Genomic DNA, 26,360 nt, shown 5'->3' on the forward strand with positions numbered 1-26,360 from the left:
CCACTGTAAAGGAACAGGCTTTTGAAAACTGGTTCTTCTGGCCTTTGTTTTGAGCCCAGGTGCCACAGTGTAGGTAAAGGACTCTAATATTTGGATAGCAGGGACTAACTCATGCTTTAGTCACTTCATGTAATCACTGAGGAGCGATAGCTCAGACACTTACATCATGAACCTTTTCTAATTGCTCTCTCTTGTGTGTGATCTGCAGGTGACCCAGAGTGAGATGAAGCTGTGTATTCAGCAGGAGTTTGATAAAGTACGGCAGCTGATCTGTGAAGAAGAGCAGAAAGCTCTCCACCTGGTGGACCTCCAAGAAGCAGTGGCCACTGCTCATGTGACTGAGGTGCTGGCTGATATCAATGTCCACATGGCAAAGCTGATGACCGAGATGGTAGAGATCCAGAGGCAGCTAAACATCTTCAGTGAGCTAGCCTTGCTCAAGCCTGAGGTAACAACTAAGAATAGCTGTGGTTCTGGCAGAAGGCAGGAAAGCATTGTGATAGGTTAAAAAAAGGAGTCTCTTATTGCATATGCCAGTGTTAAAAATGTCTATAAATGCCACTGAATGCCCAAGGTGGTAAGCCAAGATGTGAGTAATAATACATGATGGGTTGTGTGGTTACATTAGATACCCACATGCTCTAAACAGTTAAGAGGAGCACAAAGCCAAATGTCTTTAACAACTTAATAGTGGCTTTCTGGTGTGCCGCAGCTCCAAGTCTCTAAGTCTGCTGTAGCTTTACAAGCCATCAAGGAGTGTTTTAACATTCTTGTAATATGGCTGATTAAGTAGATGCCTGTGGGGTTACCACAGAACCCTGGCCAGCCAGAGTTCTGAGCTGAATCCCTTCTTTTGGGATACCCATTTTGCAAAATGAGACCATTGTAGTTATAATGACACATTTGCATCCGTGTGAAAACAAAGCCTCTAAGTCAGTGGCATTCCCTCTTTTGTTCTGAACTCACATGTAGATCTCACAGGGTTTGTGTTCCTATTTAAGCTACATCTTACCCTACCTGGGTCTTGAGTTGAGTGAGTATAGCGTAGACCAGAGAAGCAGTCTCCTCGTTCCTCATATGCATAACATTATACCTAACGGAGGGACTGAGCCATGGAATTTGGGTACATTGCACATTATGAAGTCATTAGATTCAGGTTTCTAGTTTGTGTCCATTATGAAGATGACCGCATTTTATGAAGTGTGGCTTGAAACTCCTCCACAATTGAACCAATCTCACTTAGACATTGCAACACCAGGACTAAACTGTCATTATGTTGTAGTTCTTTGTAGAACAGGTAGGCATGCTAATGCTACAGTACAATATAACTGTATATCTGAAAACTCACAATGAAGAGCCGGTCTAAAGGATCTAGGTCTCCTTTCATTCTGGTGTAAAACTAGAATAAAGTGAGAAGAAAAATGGGCCCAAGGAGTTTATAGCTAAACAAACTGGGGTGACTAAAAAAATTCCATATGTCATAAATCTGAGCATGTGAAGAGAGATCCATTACCAAACTCTGAAGGCTCCCGCCTCATTATACTAAAATTCATGCTAGACTTGCTATGCTGGATAGCAGGACCAAATAACAGAGAATGGCTATTGCTAGTAAAACAAAGCAATACTTCACAAAAACTAAAAGACTTCACACCATATACTTTTTTCAAGGAAAAGAGAGGGACCACTGAACCAACTTGGCTTATAATAATCATACTGCCCAAGTCTTTATATAGGAAAGGTTGCATTAGTGATAGGAAATGTGCCTGCATGGCAAGAGTTATGACAGTGTTTGTGGTGTTGGTTGAAGTATGTGAAATCCAAGACTAAATTACTTTGCTTTCTACTGAGTGGAAATTGACTTGATTAGCAAGAAAGTTCATAACTTGGAGGCATGCTGTTTGCATTAGGACAGACTTAAAAGAATCTTGGAAGAGTAGGATTTGGAGGCCTGCTTTGATATATCCAGGCACTTTGGCCTCTGGCAATATGTAAGGGCTTAAGTTTTCCAAAGTTCAAAAGGAAATGCAGCTTCTAGTTTTCTTTGGCTTGATTTTTGGCAGTATTCACTCTGCCAAATAACTTGCTAATCAAGTCTTTATATAGGAAAGGTTGTATTTCTGTTATTCATCCTGAAGAGAATAACTTTTTTTCTTTAAACCTGGTCTGTGTGTGTGTGTGTGTGTGTGTGTGTGTGTGTGTGCGCGCATTATAATTGTATTTTAATTATAATATTATAATACATACACACACTACCTCTTTCCCAAACGCACCAACTTTACACTTAGTTTCCTTTCGTCTCCTCTCCTAGAATTTGTTTACTTAATGAGGAAAATGTCATACATCTCTTTCTCCTCTCTGCTGTTTGCTGCTTTTTTCATATCAGCTAAACTATCCAATAGTCAGTGTTTGTATAAGCAGCTACCTAAAATTCATCTAAAGCCAGACCCCTTAGTATGTTCATGTGTACTACAAATACTATATGACAACTGGTATTTCTGTTTCTAGTCCTATAGTCTTGATCTGAATCCAGAAGCACAAAGATTTAAAAGACAATTCATTATGTAAGAGAGGGGGGAAGCATGTCTACACATCAAAAAATATATACTGCTTCAGGTTTTTGTTTTTTTTGATCTGTATAAAAAGATCAAAAAGCCCAGAGTGGGTTTTTTGTTGGCATTTTTTTTCCCCCAAAACCAATTTGCGTGTCCCTTGTTGATGACTTTTCCCACCAAATTTATGTTTTCCTCTGTCCTTTTCACAGTAAAGGCTTCATGAAACTACTGTTTGTAGGTTTAGTATTCATTGCAAAATGACCTGGTCAGACAGTGTAATGATATGGTAAATTGCTATACATGAGCAGGTTCAGGTCTTCAGTGTTCTGAGTTGCTGGGTAATTTAAACCAGCATTAATTGCATCAAATACATGTTTACTTGTTGAAGTATCTGTGATTCCATTGTGGGATCTTGTTTTTATTACAGTATTGATTTTAGGACCCCAAATAAGATCAGGGTGCTGTTGTGCTATGCACTGTAGGGACACTTGATAAGAAAATGGTCCCTGTACCAAAGTGCTTGAACACCTTTTTAATGCTCATGTGCTTGATGTCTGGTTCTTCAATCAATATAAGTATTCTTTTAAACTGGCTTCATAGACAATAGGTGACATTCAGCCCAAATGAAACTGCAGCTATTTCATTGGAGTTACAGCAGGGAAAACTCAAGTTGGAAAGATCCCCAACAGGTATGCACTGCAGCTTAAACATTTTTAATACTCTGGGGACAGATTAATTCTGCTCAATATCTTTTGATTCACCTGCAACATAAAGGGAACTACAGACAGTTTTATAGATGAATTGAAATGCAATTGAGTCACTGTTGATATCTCTGTAGTCTTTGCTCAGTTACTGTTTTGCAGCTGCTTTTTCCATTATTCAGTGAGTTGCCACAGAAATCCCTTTGACTGTGGTACCACGAGGAGATTGTTTCTCCAGCCATAAGAGGAATGGTGTTAAATCTTGATCGCAGCTATTTCTATACTAGTATAGAGAGATTCTGCACTTGAAGTGAAGGCCTTAAATGAGAGTTTGTATAGCAAGCAGCTGTGTCAGCTGATAAGAAAGGTGTCCCAGTTTCACTTATGAAGCTTCCTATACTTTTTGAACCAGGCTTTGGAGACCTTCTGTGAAACGCAGTGGATCCCTGGTGCATGACAGTACAAATAATTAAGAAATGAATGGAACTGCCTTGAATTTTATGCATTTCAGCTGTGCAGAGTGGACTGGTTTCTCTGTTACACTAACATCTTTTTGCATCGTCTAAACAACATAAAGGAAGTATCTCAGCTGGTATAGAACAAGCCCTGGACATGGCAGATTGGTAAGGTGATCTGCAAAATGGGACTGGAGTGAGCTGCTCTTCCATTGTTCTCTTCTTCCTGGGAACTGGGGGAAAAATGTACAGTAGGGAGTTAAGAGGAGCACTCAGGGTACACTAACTCTGCAGTACCCTGGCAAATTCAGGCAACTCCCAAATATAGGTAACTCAGAGGAGTTACCTTTTGCCTAAGAACATGAGTGTAAAAAGCAGATATAAAATGGTGACATTCAAATTTGGTAGTTCACACTTGCTTTTTTTAGTTGTCTGCAACTGAAGAAGGTGTAAGGCAATGGTGCATCAAAGCCAGTGAGCCAAACTTTGATGTTAGCTACAATTCTGTAACCCTGTTGAAGTGAACCAGCTTACACAGCCTCATCAGGGCAGAAACAAAGGAGAAAACCAGTACCTGCTTAAACTCCAGGGACTCCAGTACAGTTACACCAGCAATTGAGCTGCCCCATTGTGTTCCAGAAATTTACATTTGGATTCCCTTATGCTACAGCATGATTTTCGCCAATGCTGTGACTGAGTTTACCTATGACACTCTATGCCTAGCTGTAAAAGTCAAAGTGAACTGCCACATTTTTCCTTTTGAATACTTAAATTCTACTGAAGTTTTGTGGTTGGTTCTTTTTGTTCATCCTTGAGTGTCTTTAAATGAATAAACCTGTCCATGTGACAACTACAACCCAAACATTTGTCTCATTTTGTTAGTACAAAATAGCGTAAAAGTGAAAATGAATGTAAACCTGATTCTGATTGTCCTTATATGGCTATAAAATTGGAGTACCTAGAAGTCAAACAGCTGGGAGAATGAACTATAAACAAAAAATAAGGTGATAGTCTCTTTCTTATCTAAGCAAAGAGAAATAAAAGGAAAAGAGAAACTGCATAAAAACTGAAAAGTAATTAGATTTTTTAGAATTCTCTCACTTACAATCAAAAGTGGGATTCGTTATTTAGGAAAAGGAATTTGCTTTATTTATTTATTTATTTATTTATTTTGCTTTTTAGACTAGTTTTAAGTCTGATCACCTTTAAAACTAGTTTTAAGCCTCATCCCTGAACTTTTCCCTCCTTGGAATTGGACAGCTGATTGATATACATGTCAATGTCAAGTGCAGAGAAAACTGCCAAAGTCTGCATCAGTAATCCAGTGATCAGTTGGTGACATTAAATAGATACAGATGGCAGATAGGAGGGAGAGCAACCAAATCCAGCCAGGATTCACTTTGCCATCATGAAATTCATCAGGATTCACCTTGCCAGAGTAGAGAATTGTGACTTTATTTGGCGGGGATGAGCAGTAGGAGTGTTCCACACAGTCTCTGCTTAAAAAAGAGTATTTGCATATAAAGACCAAAATTATCTATGGACATACTGAGGTTTATCTATGCTGTATGCAAGTTTAGTTGCCTAGTTATGTAAGGCATATCAAATTGCATGACTGCTTCAGTTAATATATTGTTTCCTATCAGACTGTTCAAGTAATCAGAAATCAAAGTCTGCTTTCCACAGTGCTCTTTCTCATGCTTTTCTCTAGGAGAGTTCAGTGGGGCTGAGGAGGAAGGAGGTGGCGTGTATATGTCCCCATTGCAGTATTCCCACACTCTGCATAGGATCTGTGATTGCAGTTGCAATGTCCTTTGCTGTATAAAACATCTGATCCAGATAGTCTGAATGCTTTGTACAAAATGAATAGCTGTAATGAAAAGTGATTCTCTTCTTAAACCACATTAAGTTCTTTGTATTTCTTATCATACCACTGTGTATAAGATGACAATTTAGTCCAATGTGTTTTGCAGTCTATGTAGCTATTTAACCTCCACTGCATGAAGAAATGTAGACTGAGATACTAGCTGTCATTAGGTCCTTGTGCAATTTATACACTACCTGCTTCCATTCACATTGGGTATCTGATCCTACTCTCCCTGTAGTAAGTGACAAGATGGCATTAGTATTCTCTGTTGCTATAAATGAGGTGAATTGGGGATAGAAGTGTTAAAGTGTTTCTCCTGTTGGAAAGTGACTTGATCATCTATTGTTGAGCTGCCTATGCCGAGTAGTAAAAATTGACCTGTTCTTATTGGCCTGTGGTCAAGTTGAGCTTCTAATTCATACTCTACCTCACCAAATAGAAATATATGCACTCTCCTACATTTAAAGACAGTGTGCGCTGGTTCTGCCATACATAGCTTACTAAAATATCTGTGTGTTTGGGGAAGGAAATAAAACCAAGGTTTTAAAGTGCTGAACCTAACACTCAGTTTTGTTTCTTTTTTTTCCTGCAGAGCAGAGATGAAGACCACAGGTAAGAGTATATTTTTGTTTGTTTGTTTGTTTTCTTCACTTGCAGTCACAGCTTTTCTATAATGCTTAACATTTTATTGAAAATACCCTTTTTTCTCTTTTACATGAGAAATAGTGTGGTGGAGACTATGTACAAGCATACCTTTTAACTGCTTTTAAAGGGAAGGGGGAGCTATAGCTTGAGAGCTTACACCAGCTGTTACTTTACGTCTGCATGATCCTGTAGTGATACATGTTAGTTAAATTGCTGAAACCTTAAGCCTGAATGAAACTGGGTTAAAGTTGAAATAGCTTTGCTACACTTGTATCACTATAGAAGCCCTGGGATGTAACAGTTAGATCATAACAGTTTGTAGCAGCATCTTTGGACAGAGGTGTAACAGGGCAGAGTAGCAGCTCTGTGCTGTGGGCAATGGCTCACTGCATGGGGCAGTGGCTGCTGGACTGCACAGTGGTGGCAGAGTGATTAGCTGCTAGTTACAGCAGCAGTAGCTTTTTCTGCTTCCCTCTCCCCTCTTAGTTATGCTCCTGTTTTGATATTGATGCAGTTTGATATGGATGCAGTTGTTCCTTCTGTCTGTACCCCAGGTGGATGAATGCTGGAAGCTACGGTCTGGGGGCTCCTATACACATGCAGAGAGGCTGCTCTAAAATGCTGTAATTACAGCACATCAAAGCAGACTCAATTAATTGAGTCTGGTGGAGTGTGGTAATACTGTGCTCCAGCAGATTCTAGCATCATGTGTATTAGTGTCCCTGTGCTGACAAACGGTGGCAGAGCACTTCAAACTAAAGCGGGTTTGATGAGCTGTAGTTCAAAGTGCCCTGCCACCATTTTTCAGTGTGGGGATGCTGATGCATATGATACTCCAGGCACTTTTAATTAGTGCAACTCCTGGAGCTGCGCTAATTCATGCGCCTCGCCTCTCGGAGCATATCTGTAAACGCCCTGGAGTTCTCAGCTTGACTATATGCTGCTGCCGTTCTTAGAGTCTCAGACCAGCAGAGACTCCCTGTGCCTGAAGAAGGGTGTCTGTGCCCAAAAGCTTGCCAAGAACTTTTTTTCTGACTACTCAGTTGGTCTAATAAAAGGTATCGCATCAACTCAAAGAACCTTGCCTGTTCTTAGACAATGCACTTCAGTTATAATGCTCAGAATTTGGTACCTAAAACCCTAATTAGGTGGCTTGATAATCGGGGGTGCTCAGCACCCACAGTTTCCATTAGCTCAGTTTTTGGGTATCAGTTTTAATATAGTATTATTTTGTTTTCATGGAACAAATTTATGCTGGAAATTGGAACAACAGCACAGGGGTGAAGTGCTGAAACAATAAGAATAGTGGAGAGAGAAACTTGAAGAGGTTTCAAGGCGGATCTTGACCAGTTGATGAAAGGTATTATATGATGTGGTTGCCTACCTTTCCTATCTTTTGTTCCTAAGTCTAGGGAAGGATGACATTTTATTGAAGTTCAGTGGCTCTAAAAGAAGTGATCATTACTGGGCCTGCCAGTTCCTTTGCAATGTAAACTTACCGCTAAAGCAAACCTCTCTGTTTTTAAAAAATAGGCACCTGATCCTATACTGCTTGCACTGTTAGAACTTCCACTACATCAAAGAAAGTTCTGTTATATAAGAAATAGTGGGTGGGCCTTATGTGGAACACTTCAAAAGCAAGTTATAAAATCCAAACTGTAACTGTGTCTGCATCTGTGGTGGTCCTTCCTTGAATTATTTTAAAAACCTGAAGTACCTGTACACTGCTGCCCTTGACAGCAGGGAATCCTGTAAGCCATAAATACTGTACTGCTTAGAAATTCCAAAGTTGGATGCACTTTTCAAGTGCAGAAATCGGCTTGTGGTCATAAAATTCCAAGTAGCCCTGGAGTGTGGAATGGATTTACTAGACAGACCCCAAAAGCGTTGTGGCATATGGGTTCCTTTTGGTTTATATTATTGCCTTAAATTCTTCCATGTGTATGGGTGAACAGGGAGCATGGGAACAAATGAATGCTGACTGTGTGGTTACCATTACATTGTTTAATTCTTCTGTTCACGATATACACCTGCTGCTTAAAGTGAGACCATGCATGTATACAGAAAGTTAAAACCAGGAATCACAGGTGATTGAGAATGGGATTATGTGAATTATTCCAGAGAATAGGGATTGCTCAAGTGAGTCAGGCAATAGTCCTTGTAGTCTGTTAGCACTGCTTTAATTTTAGCCAATGCCCACTGTTTCAGGGTAGGATACAAGAAATCCTGAAGAAGGGAACTGTAGAATAATATGCCCATTTTCCTGCCAGATAGAATGTATCCAGAACCCCTATTAAAGGTGGATTTATGTCCAAAAGCATATGGCTGATAGTCTTCTAAAATTCCTAGTTATTTTTGTAATCCCTCCTGTCATAAGTGAATATTTCTGTTTCTGTGGAAGTGACCAAAAGTCTTCCTGCATTGGTTGCCTCCGGTTAACTAAACTATTGAAATCTGATTAAACTAAGCCTGTTCTGGACTCTTTCATAAATCTGTGGTATATTGCACTTGTTATTTTCTTCTTGCAAAAAGCAAAATTATGTACAGTTCTTCTGCAGGTCTGCATCTAGGGAATGTGTGTGGGCGATGTCTAAGGGAATCCTGTTTTCTTGACTCACTGTATTTAAATGACAATGGTTAGTGCAGGCTGACAAACTGAATGGCTTGTCCTAATTCTTCCTCTTCTCGCATTCCCTCTGGAATCTTTCATGCCCATATGCTGTTCTGCATTAAAACTGTCTATCTTAATTCTGTCTGGGGCACAAGGCATTCCTCAGCCCTTTTAAGGAAACTGTTGTTTTACCAACTGCCAGTCCAGCGACAGCCCTGAGGGTATATAATCTGCAAAAGACATGTTTATTCTACATATAGAGGATCCTAAATGAGAACTGACTTTGTAGCTGGACTGAATTGGACAGTGTGGTAAGAGTGAGCCAATTATGATAACAGGATGACCGAGGAAAAGTGGATCTTTGTTTTCTGTTAGTGTGGGACATTTGGTTTGGCTGCAGATGGTTTAATGCCTTTTCAGTAGGACATTAGCCAAGAGGTAACAAGTGGGCGCTAACTTGTTAGAAGCCAGTGATGGAGTGCTGCTTCCATAGACTTGCCCTGATGTACTCACTGATACTAATTAGTTTGTTTATGGTGTGCTTCTGTCTGACTCAATCTGTTCTAATTAACAATTCAGTGCAGACTGTTACTGAACTTCTGAAGTTTCATTCATTCTAACATGCTTTTCAACATCCCTTGAAATCAAGTACACCTAGTTAATAAAGGTGCCAGTAACAGTGCAGTATAGGAATGCACTGCGATTGTAAGAGGGAGGGATATGGGGAAAAGTGACAAGGCTTCTGTGAGAGTAGGAGTACTGTTAAAAATACAAGTAATACTAAGTACTGGTGTTCTAGTTCTTCCATCAGTTTTATTTGCTGACCTCGTGCCTGACACTAGACTGTTCCATACTGTCTTGCTCAGTGTGGTAGTAACACAGAACACTACAGGTGAAAATCTGTGGTGCGCAGACAGCAAAGAAGGTCCAAAGATGGAGATGGCTTCAGTATCAAAATAGCACAGACTGCTCTATTGACGGTTTAATAATAATAATAAATCCCATAATTTAGATGCAGCAGCAGGTTCAGACAGAATTTCCACCACGAGCTGTAAGGTCCGATTTGCCATTTAGCACAAGGAACCTCCTCCATAGGTTGAGGCAGTTGACCACAAGACTACCCATGCTGGCAGCGGAAGGAGTGGCAACGAAGTGGCCTTCCAGCTCTCCCTGTACCCTTGAAGCAGACTTGATTCAGGAGGGTACTGTTGATCTCACTCCAGCAGACGCCTTTGGGGAATTGTAGACTTGAGGATGGGCTTTGCCTTCATTGTGGCTGTGCTAGGGTGTATAAAGCCAAATATGTAGCCGTTTGCTTTGTCACCTCTTTTCTGTGGGACAGATTCCAACTTCCTAAAAGCTGGGTGTCCTAACTGCCAAAGAGGTGGAAGAGGGCCACAGTATTTCAGTAAGACTGTTGGAGACTCCGTGTAGCTATATATCTAGAAGCCTTAATAACTTATTAAATTTGCCTGTCTCAGGTACATTGTGTGCTTTGGATTGAAGTCCTTAAATAATTGGTTTGTGTGGGCATTAAGAATACCATAGTATTTTTTGTGAGTGTAGGAATTTACCAAAATTCTCCTGTTGCTTTTCTCACAGCCCTGGGTCTGCTCTTTACTATGCTGTATTTTTTAAGTATATGAAGCACTTTTTGTGATGAAAGTCTTGATGAAAATGTGAAATGTAAAATGTGTTTTTTCTGGTCTACATGATGGGCACAGAACCTTCCTCATTTACCTCCAATCTGCTCTGCCACTACGAATTATATCACAGCAGCGCTTCCTTTTGCCAGTTCATTTTCTGTGTAGGTAACGCTAGTATATCGGGCATTCCAGATGCAATGTTCACTTGCTGTAGCAAAGATTTAGGACTTTCTATATTGCTCATTTCTTAGGACTTGGATTCTAACCCCAAGTTATGCCAAACAGCAGTGACTGAAATCCTTGACAAAACTGAATGGACTGGTGTAAATCAGTCAAATGAATCTTAAACACTAATGCAGTAGTGCACGTGTTGTATGGAGCCTACATGTAGCTCGCTATGCTCTACTGATATTGGACTGTAATTCTCTCCTGCACTTTTATGGTCCCAGGTTCCTTTTGCTGCACCATTTACAAAGACCCTTCAATTTTATGCATCAAGGACAAGTTCTATTGCTAAAATAACTTCCAGAAGTGACTTTGGGCATCCATTCAGCCCCATAGCCTTTGAGGAGCCTGTGCCTTACTAAAGCTGTTCTGTGATACTGAAGGTGTTACCAGGATCCAAGCAGAAGAATAAATTATAAACAAGGATAATCTGCTCACCTTACACAGACCAATGCGGAGTTAATAGCTTGGCTTCCCACTAGGGAGTAGTTGCCCATTGTCTTTCCATCTGGCCTTCTTCTGTTTCTGTTTGATTAGAACTGATTTGAGTGAGGGCATATTGATGTACATAGAAATGGATGTTTAACTATTGCTTAGTCATTTTTAAAAGGGGTTTTTGCAAAGGGCAGATTTGAAAAGTAGATGCTTTAAACAAAAGAGCCACTTACTTTAAACAGCAATTTTCCAGCTTTCTCTACTGTTCCTGGTTGTTGTTGTTTTTTTTTAATCTAGACTAGGATGCTTATCATCTTCCTGCCTGATCTACAAATGAGATGTTATGACAGTTTTACACAGTATAAAAACTTGTCAGCCCAAACACAAAATCTTCTTGTCCACCCTTCCCACAAAAAAAAAATGGTATTTTACTTGGCTATCAGTTGTATTTGTAACAGCCTTTATACTCAGAGCCAACAGATTCCTTCAAAATAAGCCAGCCTTGCTTTTGTAATATAACTGTAGTACAAAAGAGACAGTAGTTGATTTGAAACTACAACAGTAATAACCTTTAAGTTCACAGTTGCTAGAACATATAACCCTAGCACATCCTGTTCAGGCATCTCTCTCTGCAGAAAGAGCCTCAGTTACACTGGAAAATTATTGCTTCTGTCTTACAGAGCTGACACCTTCTAGGGCCTGATTTTCTTCACCCTATGGCAAGATCAGTGCAATTCTCAATGAAATAGAATAGCTTCTGTGTTAACTAGCTCCGTGGACAGGGTTGGCAAAGAAGATAGTGCCAGCATCTTGATTCTGGAAGGATTTGTTTTGTTGTATCTTTTTAAATCTCTTTGGCTATGGATAGATGGGTGGACGGACGGACTTTTTGGAGTGCTCAGAATACTATAAACAGCAAGGGTGCAGGTGTGCATGGCCAAAGAAATGCTTCAACAATGCAGCATTTCAGTTATGAAAGAAGAAGGACATGTTTGAAATGCTCCCTAAAACATCACCCTGTAGTGAAGCAGGACAGGGGATTGCTTAGTCCTCCAGTATCCCACGGTGTTCTGCTCTCACCCCTATCTCCTTCTGGGAAGCAAAGGAGAATGTAAGAGAGCCAGGCAGACGATCAGTGAACACTCAGCTGTCCTTCAGGACATGCTGAGATTTCTGCTGGCCTCCTTGGCTTAAGAGCACCACCATGTCATACCTTCATAGCTGTTTTGAAGTGGTGGCATTTTTGCACAGTGCTGAAGCCCTCCCAAAGTGGAGGGAGATTTGGAGTGCTTCAAATGGTCATCTATCCATACCCTCTGTCAGACCCAAAGGGTACCACATGATGTGACTGGTGCATCTCCAGTTAGTTCACTGCACTCTGAGCAGTGTCTCTATTGCATCCCTTTTTTTCTGTGTTGTTTTGAATTCATTGCTTGTTTGTTGTATTACTTTAATTTCTATGTACTTCTGAGGAAACCCAGGCATCTGTTTGTGATTGTAGGGAAACAGAGAAATGTGAAAGATGAGACATTCATTATTCTGAGAGACATCCAGATATCCATATTAGGACTACATGAGAAGAAACTCAGCTGTCACACATTAGCACAGAGTAAGGGGGACATTTTTATTTCCCCTTGTCACCCTTTCCTTCAGCAAGATGAGAGCTGGGGCTGCTGTATATGAGCTCTGCCTGTCACCAACAAACGCCAAACAGTACTTGATTTGCAGTTAACAGCTTGATAATCCCAACTCTGTCTCTCTTTTGTAAGCTTCACAATGCTTGTGAGAAAATCTTGTCCAGAGCTGAAAGTGTAAATGGTCCCTCTGTAATCTCTTATTACATCTGTTTGATGATACTAAGTTAATTCTTAATGGCTGAGGTTTAGAAATTATCTTATTCATAAATCCTGCTTTCATTTCCTACTGACATCTTTAATGACTAGGCACCAGTACCACATCTCTTTAAGCATACCTTGTAACTTTAGTATTGCTTTATTGGGGGGTGAGGAGGAAGATTTTTTTTTCAAATGAGCAGGTGCAATAATTAAAGGATAATTTTATTTATATCATCTGCACATTACGAAGTACGCTGAGTAACATTATAGACATTTGATAGATGGGGAAGCTGAAGCAAAGAGGTTTTCCAAAGATTGCAGTTGTGGGGTAGAAATAGGATGTAGGAGTTCCTGGCTCCAAGTCCTGGACTCGAATCAGTACCCCTTCCCAGTTTCCTATTTGTTCTCCTTATTATGGTTCAGTATCAGCCCCAAAAAGAAGAGAGATTGCTGATATCTTGTCTGATTAGTCTTTCTTCTTCAGTAGAGGGTTCCATTATCATTTGTCTTGCATTTGCAAGTCAGTGCAGGACTGCATTGGATCAGCAGGCAACCTAGGAGCCTTTGAACAGTTACTTTAAGGAACAATAACACCTTCCAGAGCTACCAGTCATTCAGTGGGAACCTACCCGTTCCCATTACTACATGCCTTTAAGGGTTGCAGCAAATATCCTTTCTGTGTTGTGCCAGCTGCACTGGTAGCTATGGAAAAGAAAAGGCTATGCACTCTTCATCCTCCTTTTTGGGAGGAGGAGTGGGGAAGGGTCTGCTGATGTTTGTTTTCTGTAATCCCAAAGAGCAGTTTCACAATTTGGGAAACCAAAATTACTGCAATTGTGGCCTGTGCTCACCCTTCTGTAGTAGTCAGTCATTATCTGACTTGGAGATCGCTAATATTGTTTATAGAGGAAAAGGCTGGTGGGGAGGGGAAAAGAAGGAAGGGAAGAAATTTTGGTGCGTGGCAACTTTGCCTGTTCATGGATATTGCAGGCTGGTTTCTTTCAAGGGATCACTGTCCTGTCCAGAGCTTGCAAGCATGTTATTTGTAAAAGAGATTACACACCCTAGAAAACAGTTTCCAAAGTCTCTAGAGCTGGCACCAGAAAGAAGGACCCTGCAAACCAATGTAGTTAATCCCTTTTGGTGCTGTTGGCATTCAATTCTGTTGTCTTGCGATAGGAATATTTTGTCATGCTAAAAAGCTCAACACTATACTTAACAGCACGCTGAGACTCGTAACACGCTGTACAACTTATACAGGTGTACTTCCTGTACTCTTAGGCATTTGACCAAGTGATATAAGAAGACAGATCCTAACATCATTACTGGCAGTAGCGGCAAGAGATGATGAAAATCACCTGCTTCATCAACTGTTAACTGAAGACCTGAACAGGTGGAGGTTTAAGAGGCTTAAAAGTCATAAACTGTCTGCACACAAAGCCCACAAGCTCCCGAGGAGATTGAGATTGAGGATGTCGAACCACACCTATGGCAGGAACAGAGTGGGCTGACCTCTGGGAGATGTCAGGCCTATTTCTACAGCATTTTATACCAGCACCAGACGACTCCCACATTGGGTACAACTTCAGTATAGAAGCATGGGTCATGCTGAATAGCCTGAGGTATGGATACAGAGGCTTCAGAACAACACTTCACAAGATGAACATTTTGGACAGCCCACTGTGTGAATGCAATGTCCAACAAACAGCACTTAATCAAAATGTATAATCTTAACAAATGCCAGACAGGATAGATGGAATCTGCACACTGAACAAAACCAGACAGTGGCTCATAGATTTGGAAGTTGATATCTGATGCCATACAAAAGAAAAGAGAGTGAATGATAAGGAAAACAGCAGGAACCAGTGAGTTACTTTCTTAGCCCGATTTAAAAGTAGCAATTTATAAAAGAACCAAAACATAGTATTCTTTTATCAGCCAGTTAAGCTAAGGACTCTTAGCTTTGGCCAATCTTTGTTCCATTATATTTTAATTTTAATAGCTGAGTAGAGGTCTTATCTATAGATGAGTAGTCATTTCCTTTTGAGAATAACCTATATGTAAGTGATAAAACTAAGATCTAGATTCACCTCACCTGAGGAAGGATACTTTGTGCCTGAAAGCTTGTCTAACTTCTCTCCTAACTATGTTATGTAGATATCAACTTGCTATTTAGATGCGTACTTTCATTTTAGACTCCTTATTTGCCATTGACTTCTATATCAAATTAGGCACCTGAATAAAATACCCTTTTAATTTAGCTCATAAATCCTATCACTCCATCATGGAGAAATAGCCCAATTGCTGACACACAAGCCATAGTCAGTTTTCTATTTTTAATTTTGCTTCTTGCCACAACCAGGACTGACTTGTAAATACATATATTTTCAGGATTTGGGACCTATTTTGCCTAACAGCAAGTTCTCTGCCATTACAGGGGGCTAAAGCATCTGTGGCTCCCTTGGTCTCTGGTGCACATTGTAATTTTTGAGACTTTTGTACTGCAGTTTCAAAGTTTGCTATTCAGTGTTAGAGGGTGGTCTGTGACTTGTGATATGAAGGGAGAAACAGCGTGGATGTTCCTGCAGCCCTATTGAACTTAACTTCTATTATACCATTGTCTGACATTGCAAAGAACTGTGTTCGATGATCCAATTGGTCCCTGCTGTGTTTCTGTGTTTCTTCAGGAGCAAAGAGTTTTCATTTTTCTGATGCTGGTTAGTCCACTTTGCACTTACCAACCATGCTCAATTTGCTACAGCTTCTAAAGTAGGGGCAGGAGATTTCAAGAGGGAGATGGTTGTATCCACTTAATTTTGTAATTTCCACTTAATTTTTGTATCCACTTAATTTCTTTTAATGTGCATGGTGTTAGACAGGAGGCTATTCCCTTACATGGAGTGCCTTTTTAAAATAGTTGTCAGGATGGCTGCAACCCAGGTGGATCTAAATTGTATATATTTTCTTAGCTTCTTTTAAAATAATATAAAAGTTTTTTGATTTAATTCCCCATTTTAAACCTTCTTCATGCAGATTTCAATCTTTCCCACCCATGCTGGTATCATACAAGTTATAATAAAATTTCATATTCATTTTTATGTCCAGACCAGCTGGTGGACTTGGTAGAGAGCAGAAATGAAATCATGTGCATCTAATTTGTATACAGGGGTGTAGGTTGTAGCCATGTTGGTCTAAGGACATAGGCAGACAAGGTTTTTTGTGTGAATCTGATATCTTTTATTAGACCAACTTAAATAGTTGGAAAACAATTTTTAAGCAAGCTTTTGGGTTCAGAAACCCTTCATGAGGCTAAACAAGTTTCATCAGTTGGTATGTGCTCTTCTTCCTGGATGGAATGAAAAGTAAAGAAGCCAGAGGCTGGGCTGGTATAGATGCAAGATGGGTAGTCAGTGAAAATGTAGATTGAGGAGTCAATGGGTGAGAGAGAGGCTGGGGGGGGAGGGGAAGGGAGAGAGAAGGCGGATGAATAGTGGAGAAATACCTGGGAAGTCAGCTGTCAGGCAGGTTATAATGTGTCATACATCCAATGTCTATATTTAGTCCATGATTTTTAGTATCCAGGAGGTTGATGAAGTGGAGTTCATAGGCTTGTCTCTGGGAAGTGTTTTTTAAGTTTCCTTTGAGGATCAGGACTGAGAGATTGGAGAGAGTGGTTTTCTTGTGAGAAATGTGCCCCCACAGGTAACTGGGTATTCCTGTCTTTGATAGATTTCTGGTGTGTGTTCATTCTGGTGCACAGTTGTTGTTTGGTCTCACCTACGTATTTTGCATCTGGGCATTTGGTGCATTGGATGAGATATATTACGTTTCTGGAGGTGCAGCTGTAAGACCCAGGAATGCTGATGGCTCTGTTGTGGGGTGTAGTAATTGTGGGAGTGGTGGAGATGTGTTGGCAGGCTTTGCATTTCTCGTCATGGCGTGGACTGGATCCTTTTGGTGTGTTCTAGGTTTGAGGAAGTTTGCGTCTGGTGATGAGGTTAGCGAGGTTCGGTGCTTGTTTGAAGGCTAGGATGGGTGGCTCTGGGAAGATCTTTTTAAGTGTAGAGTCTCTTTCTAGCATGGGTTGCAATTGTTTGAGGATTTTCTGTACAGGTTCAAGGGAGGGGTGATATGTCATAACCAGCGGTGTGCGATTTGTGGGGGGGTGTCTTCTGTACTGCAACAGTTCTTCACGTGGTATCTGGGTGGCTCTTTCAAGCATACGATCTGTTTCTCTGGAGGCGTGTACTTGTTAGGTGAAAGCCTTTTTAAGATTGAGTGAAAGCCTTGTTGGGTGAAAGCCTTTTTAAGGTGGCAATCCTGGGTGTTCTCTTCAGTGCAAATTCATTGGTGTCTGAGGGCTTGGCTGTATATCACAGCTTTTTTGGTGTGTTTAGGGTGAGCTCTGGTTCTGTGCAGGTATGTATGTTGGTCTGTGGGTTTCTTGTATAACGGGGTCTGTATTTTATCATTCTGGATACTGATCATTGTGTTTAAAAAGGAGACGTTGGTGCTGGAGTATTCTAGAGAAAGTCGAATGGAGGGATGGTGATTGCTGAATTTCTGATGGAACTCAATCAGAGATTGCAGGTTTTCAGTCCAAATGATGAAGATATCATCGAAATATCTTAAATATAACAAGGGTTTGATGGTGCAGTTCTTGAGTAAGTCTTCTTCCAGGTGGCTCATAAAAAGGTTGGCATACTGTGGGGCCATTTTGGTGCCCATAGGTGTTTCCATCATCTGGAGGGAAGTGGTGATTATTAAAAGTGAAATTGTGTGTGAGGATGAAGTGTATAAGGTCAGTAATATCTTTGGGTCTGTATTCTAATCTGTATAGGCATGTAAATTGTGGTCTCTTTGCCATGGCTTAGCCCATGATTTCATCCTCTGGACAGACCTTTGTAGACACTTACATGAATTAATTTGTCCCATAATGATATGCAGTTTAACAGTTTTTGATATATAGTGTTATATAGTTTGTGATAGAAGCTGGGATTGTATTTTTAAATGCCTAGAGATTTGTTCCTTGTTAGATTCTACCAAATTGCTTTTCGTTCTAAACTATGCAGATGCAAATATTAGGACTCTAGCCACAACTGCTTTGTGTAGCTCCGGTGATTCAGACAACCTATAAATCCCTGAAGGTATTCCCCTATATTAGGTATCCTCAAGTGGTATGCAGGGCTGAAAGGCTTTTATGTTAATGGCTGAGATCATGCAGATGGCTCGAAACCAGCTTTGTGCCCCTATAACTGTTGGATTGGGGGTCCTGAGACTACCTTTTGGTAAGAGCAGGGCCAGAGGGTTACTGCTGTGTCATTATTTTAAAATGGATGTATTCCCTTTATTAGGGAAAATTAATAAATAAAATGCAGCATAAAAAACAGTGAAATGGTTACTGACTAAATTACTGTTTCCTTAGAAGTGGCACTTTTTTTTCTCTGCTACCTAGTCTTACTTGGCAAAGGTTTTTAAAATCCTGATAGTAATTTGTAATATGTCTTCTGGAGCACATATGCAGCTCAGCTTGATGAGAGACTGTGTGGATGCTGACAGGTAGTCTTAGAATAGCAGCCAAGAAGAAAGTTTGTCCTTTTTCAAAGCTGCAGAGACATATCTGTCATCCCAAGGGACAGAGAGGGTTAGGTGTGCTGAGAATCCCATGAAGAAATAGCAGTAAAAGCTCACAAAGGTCCATTGGCCCTAACCTTTTGTACTAATCTGAACATAATTTCCTGTCGGCCACAAAAAATTTTGCTCTTACCTCAGCCTCTCAAGCAACGGAGTATTTGTGCTTGCCTTTCCAGTTGCATTTCTGTTTTTATACAAGTGCCTTTCCAGAGGCTGAATGGTCAATGGCAAAGGAAAGGCCATGTGTTTATCTCTTTGAGAGATAATGTTCTTCTTCTCCTCTCTTCTTCCCAGTTGTGTTTCAGATGTGTCATAAAAAGCAGAGGCAGTGTGACAGAACTTAATGGGCTGGCCAGGAACTCTCAGCAGTAGGACAGCTCTTTCAGTTAGTCAGCATCTGTCCTGGTTCTTGTTCACATGTCCACTTTAAAGGACCTCAGCCAGCACCTGCAAAGTAACTGTTTAACAAATGCAGACATGGGAGAAAATTGGGATGATGTGCTTTCAGTTGGAAATGCCTGGATATGCCCATATTCTTAGCGGATGAGTTGCTTAGAAATGTTGCCTTTTTTTGCTGAACAGTAATAGTATCTGTGGCTTTCAGCTGATACCTATTCAGGTATTTTACTGATGTAACTTGCTTGCTTATAATATGTGCATGACTCTAGTTTCTATAAGCAAAATGGCAACAGGCTAGAGTCCCAAACAGTAATTCAGGTAAGACCATTGCCCTGTCATGAAGAGTTGGTATCCTGAGCCTTTTCCTTTATCTTGGCACCCAAGTCACACTGCATTAATGCAGCCGTTTTCTTGTTTCTTGGACTTTCGTTACCTGTTAAGTGAACCTGGGGGATCTCTCCTCCTTTTTTGTAGGTGCTGTGCGAATACAAAGTAAACTTGAATAGTTTCAATACCCTGTTCAACTGTTTCTGGGTGCACTTTTTTAACTCTGTGGAATGTTCCCCCCTACTCCCATCCTTGTTTATAGTGACCATTTATGGTTAAATTGCTAATACCTTTTGGCAGAGCAGTACTTAGGAAACTGTGGGGAGGACAATGAACCTAATAGAGTATCTTGTTTAAGCTTCTTTTCAGCACAAGACTCTTCTTTAAAATATATTTTCTGTTCTTTTTTCCAGTCCTGGCTCTCCAGGGTTAGGGATTCTGTCACTTCACCCCCCATGGGAGCATATGTCACAGTCTTTTACTGTACAGCTCTTATCGTTAGGAAGCTTTTTGTTGTTAGATCTAAATTTCTTTGCTTCATCCCACTGCTTCTTTTACCCCATTCTCTTGAAAAACACTAAAAATTTCTCATCTTGCTGTTTACTCCTTCCAAATATTTGTAGATGTCACATACTCTGCCTCTGCTCTTACTAGTCCAGCTCTGTGCCTTTTACAGCTTAAATTTCTTTTATATTAAGGAATACAAATCAAACTGATCAAATGCGTTTCAGTGCAAGGTGTTGTGCAGACATAAAGCGCATTTATACACATGCTTGTGCTGCAGTGCCGGGTGTTTTTAAAAGGGCCCCGCGCTGTGGTGCATAGATTTGTATAAATGGCGAAATGCACATGAGCGCTGAGAAAATGGCAGCAGCACACTTTTGAGCTAAAACGCATAACAGTGTTTTAGCTCAAAAGTCCACTGCCGTCATTTTCTGTATTTCACTACTTATACAGCTGCACATAGTGGATCTCCAGTGCATTGCAGCACAAAAATATACGTGTATAAATACTGAAAGCGCCATAAACCCTGTTATTCCAAGGAGGTTAACAGAATTAGGAAGTTCCAGATTGTTAAGGGGAATGGCCAATATCACTTTGTTTAAACTAAAAAAAAAAAAAACGCTATCTCAACTATTCTCAAACTTATTAAAGCAAGAAGGCCTCTGACTAAATATAGGTAATGACACTACAGACTCTTCCAAAACACAAAGCGACAAATCATTAGAGACCAAAATGTTGCTCCTGTTCTACTGCAGCAGTCAAAATCTTAGTATGTCCCTTAAAGTTTCCTGCTTCCAGTTCTCTGGGCACCAGTGGAAGCTAATACTTGGCTGTTGTTTAGCGCTTCTTATCTCCAAGGTACTAAAGTATTATGCCCACTGTGGAAGCTGGGTCTTGGAAAAGTTAAGACGAATATTTTTCAAAAGTGGGCAGAAATTTTGGTTGCCCAATCCAGGTCAGAATTCCCTTTTTTTTTTCAAAGGTGGCAAGCCTCCCACCTTGACTTCAACTAGAAATATGAAAGCTCAGCATGTGGAAACCTGGGCTCAAGACATCTGACATTTGGCATGTTGGAGATGCTTCATATTAGAAAGTATTGTTGACATTTTTTTTTTCTCTAAGCAATTTAGTCCAGGCTAGACAAGAGAGTCTGTGGGCCAGGTCTTTTGATTTTTTTTTTTTTTTTAATCCTGTGCACTGTCCACTAGACTGCAAAATCTTTTGTGTACAGTAGCTTGTTTCACGTAATCAGCTTTTTAAATAAAAGAGGCATAATGAGAAGTCACTTACTGAAGCCAAAGATTAAGGACAATGATGTGTTTGGATGCTCCGTGAGGTGAATTGCTGGGGGAGAAAGGGATCAGGGAGCACTTCCTACCTGCCTACAGCAGCAAGCACCCTTCAGCTGTCTCTCTCTGCATTCCCACTCAATGTCCATCTTTTCCCTTTCTAGTTGGGATTCCCAAATGTTTTCCTCTTATGGGAAGAAACTACAACCACGGCTGCTTTGTTCTTCCCCCACACACACCACCCCCTCCATTGAAAAAGTGCTACTGTTCATCCAATGGCAGGTGCAGGCCAGTTGTTGTTATGGTAACAAGGGAAGAGTGAGGAAAGCAGCTTAATTCTAGAGCTGATAATTAATTGGGGGGGGATAATTGTAGAAGGAGGAAAACTCTTGGTAATTATAGGAGAACAGCACAGATGAAAATGCAGGACACAGATGCTGTCAGTGTGGTGTGCCTTGCTGTAGCCATTGAGGTCCCCCTGGGCTGGGAAGTGTTGTGAAGTGGGACATGGTGAGAGTCCTTCCTGAGGAGGCTTTACTCAGGGAGGTGTCAGAGGAACCGAACCCAGGAGGGAAGCAGTAAGAAAATCCTTGGAGAAGAGGAATTACTTAAATTAAATATTGTGCAGAGTCCAAAATACTTTTGCAGTTGCTAACCCAAATTCCATTTCCTGTTAGCACCCCGGTAGGACTCTAGCATAAAGCTCTTGTCTTCAGTGCAGGGTTTACACCAGTATTGTTGCAATGATTAGGAGTTACTTTGAGGCAGTCAATATATATGTGGATAGGTTATTAAATACAACCATTTCTAAGTCAGATCATGGCAATCAGCCTTTTGGAAAATATCACTTTAAAAGGTAGCTTCTACTACCTGTCGGTTATTTTGGCTTTGGCTTTATGTTTGAAAGACAGCATACAGAAACCCCCTAGCCTCTGCGATGAAGCACTGGTTTAGTGCTGACTCAGAAGGTTGCTCATGCCACCTTCTAATACATCATGGTTGTATCTGCAGCACCTGCTTCACCTTGGAAATCTCTTCCACGATGTGACTGGGCCTTACTCTGTGTGGCTTATGAGCAGGGATCCTGGTTTTCTTCAATTTAAAAAAAATCCCCAGTTTTTGATCTACAAAAAGTAACCCTAAATCCACATTTTTCTGTGATTAAAAAGTTATGTCACTAATATATATACATACAGTGGTGTTTCATTTTAATCACGGAAAAAAATGGCAATTTAGGGTTGCTTTTTTAATCTGAAAATTGGGATTTTTTTTAAATTGGAGAAAACCAGAATCCCTGCTTATGAGATCTGACAGGATCCTGTGGAGAAATGGCTTAGCTGACTTAGTTTCTTGGGACGAGTTTTGTTATCTTCCACTTCTGTGTCCTCCGGGCTGCAGAGTAGATGGCTTGTGACACTAAAGGTTGTGAGGGGTGGAGAGACTGTTCCCAGTAGAAGGATATTCAGTAATGCGGTGACCTACTTCTTTCCAAACTGCTGGGGTGTTTGCAGCTACCCCATTAAAGACAAAGTCTCCTAAAATCATTGTGGCTTCAAATAGCATGAACTTCCCATTTTTCCCACATCTTGGAGTTATGCCGTTTAATAAGCTGCTGTTGGAGTTTGGACAGAAGCAATTAATACTGGAGTTGGGGTGTTTGAGTGACACAATAATTATGCTGGAAAATGTAATTTTCCCTGCATATTAGAGATGGGATTATTTCAAGGAGATCTCATTAATGTGCTGTTCTTCAACAAAGAGCCCAGTAACCTCTCTCTTAATAAGATTAGTGGGGTCATAATGCAGAAGGCTGTTAGTATGATATATTCAGGCTTTTGTTCTAAAGAAATAAATTATCTTCTGCTGCCTAGCAAAGGCATAAAGTAGTAGATTCCATTTAGAGGGATGGGATGGTGATTTGACATTCACTGTTTCCTGATAACTAGTCAATAATCAATACCCAACTTTCTAAATCTGTGCAAGCAGAGTAGAAGTAGTGGAGCTAGAAGTGCAGTTCAGTGACTAGCACTGAGGCTAGTGGTCATGTTGTAGACAATCACAAAGAGAAGGGTAACAACATCATATTACAGGTGAGAAAACTGATTTTTACCTGTACGTGGGTGTGTACTTGAAAACATGTCACTCGTCAAGGCCAGCAGGAAAGATAATGCAATGATCAAGGCACAAGATAAGGAATGATCAAATGAGCATTTTATCTGCATGGGTAAGGACAGATAGGATGCACCATGTGCTAAGCATCTGGGATCGAAAAGATGTACAAGAATTAGCCATGGCTTGGGTGGAAGGACCTAAAGGTACATCTAAGTTTGATGTCCATGTACATGAACTTCAGCAACAGTCGGTGTGGTGGTGGTGTCCAAGAAAAGAGGTAGCGGGGAAACTTGCTGAAGGGATGAGAACAGCTCTGTTTTAACCATGTTGTTTTTTGAGCATGAGTCAATTAGTTACCCTTGAGACAGTGTTAAAGAGAGAGGCTGATATTTTGATTTGGACATGGTCAGGTCTGAAAGGGAGGTAGATCTTGTATTTGTGTACATGGAGCTTGGAACTGAAATTGTATTAGCAAAGAAGAGTATCCAGAGGTAAGTGGTGGGAGAAGAGAAGGATACTGAGGATAGATCCCCATTTGAAAAAGGGATCCTCTGAAAGATATGCAGGAGGAGTGATTAGACAGGTAGGAAAAGGTAGAGTCAGAAGTCAAAGAAGGATACAAATTGGAACTTGGTCAGGCGTGCAAATGCAGCTGCCAGATCAGTCAAGCTGAAGATCAGTCAAGCTGAAGATCTGAGCTTTTCCTAGAAAAGTTGGCAAGGACCAACAGCCAGCTGAATTAGCAAAAAGTTTCAGTAGACTACAGGGATCCACTAGAAGAGTCAGAAGCCAGCTGGAGAGGGTCTGGGATGAAATGGGTGTTTTTTCAATAAGTTTAAAGATGTAAGAATGAAGGGAGATAGAGTAGTAAAGGGATATCAACTTCTAAACAATTTGGAATGAGCTGCTTTAGCTTAACTAAGGTTGCTTATTGGCTCCATTCTATAACATGTCTTTTGTCAGGTATCCAGGTTGTAGCTGTACCGGTCTAGAGGCAAAAGGAATTAGAACTTACGGTAGAGGTGATATTTTTTATTAGACCAACTAGATTTTTGTTTTTTTTAAAAAAAAAAAAAAGGAAAAATTTTTTTTTTTTTTTTGCAAAAATCTAGTTGGTCTAATAAAAGATATCACCTCTACCACAAGTTCTGATAACATACCTTTTGCACTTTGGATAATTTGAAGCAATAAAAGTTAAGGATACAGTGCATTAGATTTATGGGGGTTGATTCAGAGCTGTGGTAATGAGATATTTTAGAGATATACAAGGCAGCAATTTTTGTGTGAAGTAGTACCTACTTTTAATGGTTTTCTGATTATTTGTATGCATACATATGAGAGTAGAAGCCTTGTAATTGTGCAACTGTGCCTTTTTCATCCACCTCTGCCCAATAATCTCCCTCATGTATTATTGTAACATGTCAAATCCTTGTCATTATATGCCCTAATTTAAATCGTATTATTCTACTGCTTGCTTTATTATGGTGACTAGAGAGATCCTGAGAATGCAGTCCCATTTTGCTAAGCACTATACAAACTTCGCTAGACACTATACAGACTTGGTGTATGAGGCCTTCCCTGCCCCCACAAAGCTTACAGTTTAAGTTTACTGCTGACAGATTACATCCTAGGGTACTCAAGCTGGCAGGTGTCATAGCCCAACCATTGGCAAAAATATTTGAAAACTTGTGGCACTCAGGTGAAGTACCTGAAGACTGGAAGAAGACCAGTGTGGTACCCATCTTCAAGAAGAGGCGGAAAGTAGATCTTGGGAATTACAGGCCAATCAGCTTGACCTTAATCCCTGGTAAGATTCTTGAGAAAATTATCAAGGAGACCCTTCTGGATAAGCTGGCTGAGGGCAACATCCTGAAGGATAGCCAGCATGGGTTTGTCGCAGATAGGTCTTGCCTGACCAATCTCATCTCCTTCTATGACCAGGTGACGTATCACCTGGACATGAGAGAAGACCTTGACCTCATATATCTGGACTTCAAAAAAGCCTTTGATCTGGTGTGCCATGACCTCCTCATGGAAAAATTGGCGAACTGAGGCCTTGGCTACACCACAGACTGATGGCTGAGAAATTGGCTCTGAGGTCGGACCCAGAGAGTAGTGGTCAATGACAGTGAATCATTATGGTGCTCCGTGACCAGTGCCGTCTCACAAGGCTCTGTCCTCGGACCAGTTCTCTTCAACATCTTTATCAGCGATGTGGACATTGGTGTCAGAAGCGCACTGGCTAAGTTCACTGATAACACTAAACTTGGGGGCATAGCATCCACACCTGAGGGCAGACTAGTGATCCAGGCTGACTTGGAAAAACGTAGTAAGTGGGCAGATACATACCTGATGACATTCAATACCGATAAATGTAAGGTACTCCACCTCGGGGCGAGGGGGTGCGGAAACCTGCAGCATTCATATAGGCTCAGCAGTGCTACGCTTGCTAGCACCACTGCTGAAAGAGACTTGGGGGTCATGACTGACCACAAGATGAATATGAGCCACCAATGCAATGTCACAGCTGGTAAAGCAAACAAAACCCTGGCTTGCATCTATAGATGCTTCTCAAATAAATTTTAGGATGTCATCCTCCCACTGTACTTGGCCTTGGTGAGGGTGCAGGTGGAATACTGCATCCAATTCTGGGCTCCACAATTCAGGAAAAATGTGAAGAAGCTTGAGAGAGTCCAGAGAAGTGCCATGCACATGATCAGAGGGTGAGAGAATAGGCCTTATAAAGAGAGGCTGAGAGCAATGGGACTCTTCAGTCTGGAAAAGTGCAGGCTCAGGGGGGACCTGGTGGCTGCTTATAAGTACATAAGGAGTGTGCATCAGGGTCTGGGAGAAAGTCTGTTTACCAGAGCGCCCCAAGGAATAACGAGGACCAATGGTCATAAACTCCTACAAGATGGTTTTAGGCTGGACATAAGAAAAAATGTCTTTACTGTCTGAGCCACCAAGACCTGGAATAGACTCCCTCTGAAAGTGGTGCAGGCACCTACTCTGGACTCATTCAGGAAATGCTTGGATGGTTATCTTGCTGGGATCCTTTGACCCTAGCTGACTTCCTGCCCCTGGGACAGGGGGGTGGACTGGGTGATCTTCAAGGTCCCTTCC

The 26,360-nt window shown here is 40.9% G+C and overlaps 1 protein-coding gene across 1 annotated transcript in view; it reads left to right on the forward strand.

Moving 5' to 3' along the window:
* Window positions 1-26,360, forward strand: part of TRIM44 (tripartite motif containing 44) — a gene marked incomplete at its 5' end in the record, with an annotated part of 94,740 nt that overhangs the window by 26,418 nt on the left and 41,962 nt on the right. The window contains 2 exons of the mRNA XM_019551023.1: window positions 209-448; window positions 6,168-6,187. Coding sequence (XP_019406568.1) covers window positions 209-448; window positions 6,168-6,187 — 260 coding nt within the window. The remainder of the gene's footprint in view (window positions 1-208; window positions 449-6,167; window positions 6,188-26,360) is intronic.

The sequence above is a fragment of the Crocodylus porosus genome, unplaced genomic scaffold (assembly GCF_001723895.1).
Source record: "Crocodylus porosus isolate Cpor-Errol unplaced genomic scaffold, CroPor_comp1, whole genome shotgun sequence".
NCBI lineage: Eukaryota > Metazoa > Chordata > Crocodylia > Crocodylidae > Crocodylus > Crocodylus porosus.